A 6,013-nucleotide genomic window follows, 5' to 3' on the forward strand; every position below is an offset into this window, starting at 1 on the left:
ATCTTCAAAAGCAACTTCAAAAAAATCCAAACATCACTTCCACTTTTTTCCTCTTTTTTATAATAAAGGATGATAATAAAAATAACGATGCCAGACACTGAGGACGTATGGATCGTAAAACTACAAGAAATCATCTCTAGTTCTTAAGTTGCAACTTCAAAAAGTACACATTGTAAATCCCCCATCGGTGAGCCCCCTCCCAGGAAATGAAAAAGATATCACTTACATTAAAACCATTTTATCCTCTCGAGATGGTGTATTCCAACAGTCACCATGTTTTGCTTTACTTACAGCGATTGTGTAGTCTGTTGCAAATTAAAGCATTCAATGTTAGTTTTGAAAAAGAGAAAAAGTTGTCTTAGCAATTCAATTGCCAATTGTAGACCAAAAAAGCATCTTTACATCTTCTTTTAGTGCAACTCTTAAAATGTAAAACATTTCCAGTGATTCCTTGAGAGGTATCATTTCTTTGTTTCTGTATTTTTTTCTTTTCTTATTTTATTTTATTATGTCACACCTCACAAATGTAGCATCTTCAAATATCCAAAGCAAGAGGTTATCATTGCTTGTCAATTTTTTGTATTTTTTATTTTTTAATCTCTGCATTTGCATGGCCTTTCCACAATGTCTGGAACAAAAACAGGAGAAGCTCCTCACCTCCTGTATCTAATTCTATTCCCCTCAGCCTCCATGTTGGACACCATTATATTCAATCACTTGGACAGGGCCCGACAGTCCAGCTTCTCCCTCCAAGCCCGGGTCAGAGCAGGAGAGACGGAGGATGAAGAGAAAAGAGCGCTGTACAGATCAATCTGGGAACACAGAGACCCAGAGAGCCTTCATATAACGCAGTAAGGTTCCCTTGGTAACCTGGATTTTCTGCAGTAGAGGAGAGTGGTGCTGAAGCAGCGCCGCAGCTCCCTGTTGGAGAAGATGCAGATGAAGGGGTTGACCCCAGCCTGGGCGAAGCTCATCCACACGGCTGCCGTCAGGTAGCCCGCAGGGACCACTGGGCCCCTGGCAAAAACCCTCCAGTAGCACGCCACCAGATAGGGCCCCCACAGAGCCAGGAAGAAAAAGGTCATGATGTAGAACATCCTACTAATCCTCTTCTCTGTTTTGAACTCGTCCAGCACCAGCAGGCGGCGCCGTCCCGCCGCGTTGCTGTTCTGCCGGATGCCCAGCAGAGTGGGCGGGGTGGGCCCACGACCAAACCCCGCTAACCAGTTAGCCGCGGCCTGCCCGCTAGCCCCCGGCCCGTGGAAGGTCCAGTTCTGGCTGACGGCAGGCACAAACTGGACCGGTTTCATTTTCCGGCGGTCATGAACAAAGAAAATGAGCTTGAGGTAAACCAGCTGTGTGGCCAGGAGGATGAGAGCCAGCAGCAGCATAAAGCCCAGCGAGTCGTTGGCCCTGAAGGAGCGGTGCTGGAACGTGCACTGGTCCTCCTCTCGGATAAACGAGTACGTCCCTACGTCCAGCACCGGGGGGAACGCCATCGCCACCGACAACGTCCACACCATACAGATGACTGCCAAGCACGTCCAGAAGGTCAGCCGCTTGGTGTAGAAGCGGTGGTGCGCGATGGCCAGGTACCGCGTGACGCTCACACAAAACAACATGAACGCCGTGTGGAAACAGGACAGCACCCCCAGGAAGGCGATGACTTTGCAGGTCAGCGTGCCGTACGTCCAGGCCGATCCATTCTTGACGGAGGTGAAAACGAAGGGGAAGCAGATCGCCGAGCGCAGAATGTCCGATGCACACAGGTCCAGCAGGAAATAGTATGGCGCTCGATGCAAGCTCTTGTCTTTGACCAGCAGGATGGAGATCAGGAGGTTTCCAACTACACCAACGCCAATGATGAAACCCAGAGAGGTCAATTTAAGGAACGTGGCAAGAGGAGAGACATTCTGCAAGATGTTGTGGTCCCCTGCATGGCTATAGTTCGCCATAGATGGAGGAGGGATCATATAGATAGCGGGGATAGCTTCAGCTGAGTATCATGATCTAGAGGCAGCGAGGGGAGGCGTTACATCCATTTGGCGGTGTGCTTTGAAGAGGTTTCCAGGCATATAGGCAACCTCAGCTCTAAGGCATCCTTTGTTCCTTTGTCTCATCACACCTTGAAAAACATCCCTGAAAAATATCACCCACCAATCAACATTCAGTAGCATAACATAACTACATATGTTTCAAATGATATAACTGATAAACAACCCATTTTGTCAGTCTGTCTGTCTATATAATTCATATTTCAAATCCTAATCCCAGCTACTAATTTAAATGACGATACATTAAAATTATGGGGCTATTGATACATTGTGATTTCACGACATTTATGTGATGTGAAAATTTATATTTTCTTTCATGAGGGCTCCGGAATTTCCAGAACAAAGCAACATGAAAGAAAAAAAGGCACACACACAAACGGTGCCCATCTGATGCCCAAGTGTTACACAAATAGGCTTGTTTTTTTTCCCCTTTCTTTTTTCCGTTCATCCATTTTGATATCTCGGGGTTTATAAATGCGGTCCAGGCAATGGTTCTGGATCACACCCTGCAGAACACAGAAGAGGAGCAGCTCTAAAGCGGTGGATGCCTCGAATAAACTCGCCCCCTCTCGTCTTTTATGCGATATGGAAAAAAATCTCCGAAGAGCCTGAATGCGTAATAACGCGCTGGTGTTTTTGTCTGATTAAAGGTTAACTGGATTATTAGACGACGATCTCATTAGGGCGTTTAGCGACCCTTCTACCTCCATTTTACACCGCATTTCTGATTATAAAGAGTTGAGGGAAACAGACGAACAGGCGCTCACTGTGAAAACCGCATATCCAAAGCGTTTGGCTGTTTATGCGCGGGATTTTTTTTTTTTTTTTTTTTTGCCATCGAGACAAGCTCACAGATCTACTGCATTGTTGACGGTGGCTATGTGATGAATACTGTCTAATATCTACTTACGTGTTAATAGATTATGCATCCTCCGAGTGCCAGTCGTGTCGTTTACGCTCGTTTAAATCCGACACGTCCCCTTAAAAACAAACGGTGCCGTCGTTGTATCCAAAAGCCTCATAAGATTGTAACGTATCCGTGCGTCCATTAGACTAGAGTCATTCCCAAGTCTTCGCTCTATGTGAATCGCCCAGACAGACAAGACAAGGCCAAAAAAGAAAAAAGGAAAAGGCTCAAACCAAGACGCTCATCTCGAAGCCCAAATCAGTCAAAAATCCCTACCTGTTGATAATCCCCGGTCCTTTGTCTCTGGTAGGTTATTTACATTGCACCAGTCGGCATTTAATGTTTTTCTGAAAAGCTCGATTTGTTGCCTGCCTTCCCTGCCTGCCTCCGTTTTTTTCCTCCACAGTGAATATCCTACAGTAAACGGAGCTCAGTGCGCATGCGTTCTGCATCCCTATTTGTGATCCAAGACGCGTCTTGTGTCTTGTTGCAGCAGCAGCAGTGGCAGCAGCGGCACCTCTCTCTCCTCTCTCACGGTAACATCTGCTCTTTGGGCCGAGTCACATCTGCCCCGGTTCTCCCACATCACCGCGGTAGTCTCCTCCTGTCAGCCGCAGATAGGCGACAGGAATCGCCGCTTACGTTTCATGTTTCATCAGTGTGCGACAGACAAGCTTTTATTATCAGCAGACTAAAGCAACAGCTTATGTAAAACGGGAAGGTGAATATATAGAGGTCTATATAAGCTATCAATCTGACTATAACTCAACTTTATTTTTCATTTAAAGGTCCTATATTACACTATTTTCTGATCCATGTTATAACATTGTGTCCTTATCAAAAACTTACCTGGAGTTGTGTTTTGTTTCATTTGCACACGTTTAACACACAAACCCTGCACATGTACACTGTGTTCATCTCTCAAACAATAAAAATACACCTTGAGATGTCATGTGGTAATAGCCTACATGGCCGGCTTCACTGTGTTTTTAAACTCCGTTCACTGGAACAGAGCATTTTGAGATTTGGAGATGTAAACTGACTAATAATAAAGGATTACTCAAACATGTGAACAAAACAAACATTCCAGGTATGTTTTTGATGACGTAACAACATTATAACATGGCTAAAAGCTCACGAGTCAATTTTGTGTAATATAGGACCTTTAAGCTGTATTGCCTATCTTAAAATGGACTTGAGTTGCAATGGCTGCTACTATTACTTTATTGAATACATCTTTGTCATGTTCCTCCACAAACACAGGCTAAAACCCATTTGCTGTATCTAGCCCTATATGTGCTCCCTACAGTTTCAAAGGTAAACACACACTCCATTGTCCTCATACATGTTTGACTGCGAACACGCTCGAGTATACAGACAGGTTGGCTCAACTTAGCTTCCCTGTACTATGCATAATTGATTAGCACTTTCCCTGGTCCTGCTGTATCGTGTGCCTATGACAAATTGATAGAGGTTGATTTCTGAAACATGTACAGTACTGATGTGAAACAAGTGAACGATTCAATTACCCAAAAGTTGTGTACATCCAGCTGACATTAACTGCAACAGTGAGGGGAAAGTCTCTACCTGAACTACATATGAAATAGTAATGAGAAGACATATATGTAGGATGTTATGCTATCATTTTCTCAGTTTCTATATTTTATGAGTGGGAAACCACGCTGTGGTTGGTAGTGTAGTGTATCACATGTTATATATTCAATCAGAACATAAACTGCTACAACACAACTATTACATGTTGAAGATGTGTGTTTTCCATAACACTGGGATATGATCAAAAGCAGTACAGCTCTATTAAGTGGGTAGACTACTGAATTAAAGTATCCTATGTTTACATGTTGTATTAATGGGTTTACTGTAGCCTAAATCATAAATCTAACCCAGCTGTTGTAGTAACTAGGCCACAACCCGGAAGGCATCAGCTGTTGTCACGTGAATAGTAGCTTATAATTGCAGATGGACATGGCAATATTATTTTCATTCCTTCATTAAGACAACTCGTGAGTTTGGTGTCAAATAGTGAAGACAAATCAGAGCTAGGTCCTACAGTAACACGTTAACTCCTGGTAAATTATGAAACATTTTTATTGGCATACTTTGGGATAATGCATAGTTTTATATCAGGCTTCAGAACTAAAACAAATCTTAAAACAAAGCCTTCACAAAATGCATAGAGTACATAGAGCAGTCAGTAAGCAGAAGTGGACGACATTTGGTCAGTAATCTCAGCAGTGCTCCGTCAGTTCTCATTTCTGTACTTCCTGGATCCAAATAGTGTGTCCACGTGGTCGATTTTACGCGCGGTGCGTAAAGGCACAGTTGATAACAGCGTCTGCCTGACACACATTTGAGCCCGTGTTTCATAAAGAGCTCTCGGAGAGATGTGCAGGTAACAGATGGCTACAATCCTAAAGTCTTCATCACAGCTGCTCGTTCCTCTTCCGCGCGTACCAGCCCAGACAGGCGCAGAAGCCCACCCCGGTCACGACAGACCCGAGCAGGAGAGCGATGGCGTCTCCCGCGTCGTATGCCTCCACCGCGGGGATAAAACATGCGAGGAAGAGCCAAAGAGTTAGTGCTGCGCTGGGGAGCAGAAGTTTAGGAGCCATGTTGAGTTTTCCGCTGTTGCTGTGCACTTTCGGGAAGAAGCGTCGTCTGCGTCAGGTCAGGTGACAACAACAGAGCGCTGCACTTCCGCTTTCGCTCAGCCAATAGCGCGCAGTTTTTATTCCAACACATGTATCCAGGACAAGATCCTTGTTTCTCTTTGTCTCAAAATAGAGCTCCTACACAAAAATATTAATGCAGAATATTATTTCTTGAAAGTATGAATCAATTATTCTCGATTTACAAGCTTTTGCCTAATATAATACTATAATATTATACTACAAGGCATAATCCTAAATAGGAAAATCTGTTAGTAAAAAACAAAACAAAACAAAACAAAACAAAAAACATGCCCATAGGCTAACATAAAGACCATTGCAACAGAAGGTTATTTCTTCCACATGAAAAAAGGCAGTGTCCTGTT

General features: G+C 43.9%; 2 protein-coding genes across 2 annotated transcripts; both read right to left on the minus strand.

Moving 5' to 3' along the window:
* Nucleotides 1-839: 839 nt before the first annotated feature.
* gpr85 (G protein-coupled receptor 85) lies at nucleotides 840-1,973 on the minus strand. The gene has a single exon (XM_020920035.2). The coding sequence runs from the start codon at nucleotides 1,971-1,973 to the stop codon at nucleotides 840-842; it is 1,134 nt and encodes a 377-aa protein (XP_020775694.1).
* Nucleotides 1,974-5,049: 3,076 nt separating this feature from the next.
* Nucleotides 5,050-5,651, minus strand: LOC129408949 (small integral membrane protein 30-like). The gene has a single exon (XM_055153852.1). The coding sequence runs from the start codon at nucleotides 5,589-5,591 to the stop codon at nucleotides 5,403-5,405; it is 189 nt and encodes a 62-aa protein (XP_055009827.1). The 5' UTR covers nucleotides 5,592-5,651; the 3' UTR covers nucleotides 5,050-5,402.
* Nucleotides 5,652-6,013: the final 362 nt, after the last annotated feature.

Source organism: Boleophthalmus pectinirostris, unplaced genomic scaffold, assembly GCF_026225935.1.
Source record: "Boleophthalmus pectinirostris isolate CB_2022bp ecotype Guang Dong unplaced genomic scaffold, ASM2622593v1 HiC_scaffold_18, whole genome shotgun sequence".
Taxonomy (NCBI): domain Eukaryota; kingdom Metazoa; phylum Chordata; class Actinopteri; order Gobiiformes; family Gobiidae; genus Boleophthalmus; species Boleophthalmus pectinirostris.

Coding starts and splice junctions, on each gene's coding strand:
- gpr85 (XM_020920035.2), bottom strand. CDS start 1,973: ATGATCCCTCCTCCATCTATGGCGAACTATAGCCATGCAGGGGACCAC.
- LOC129408949 (XM_055153852.1), bottom strand. CDS start 5,591: ATGGCTCCTAAACTTCTGCTCCCCAGCGCAGCACTAACTCTTTGGCTC.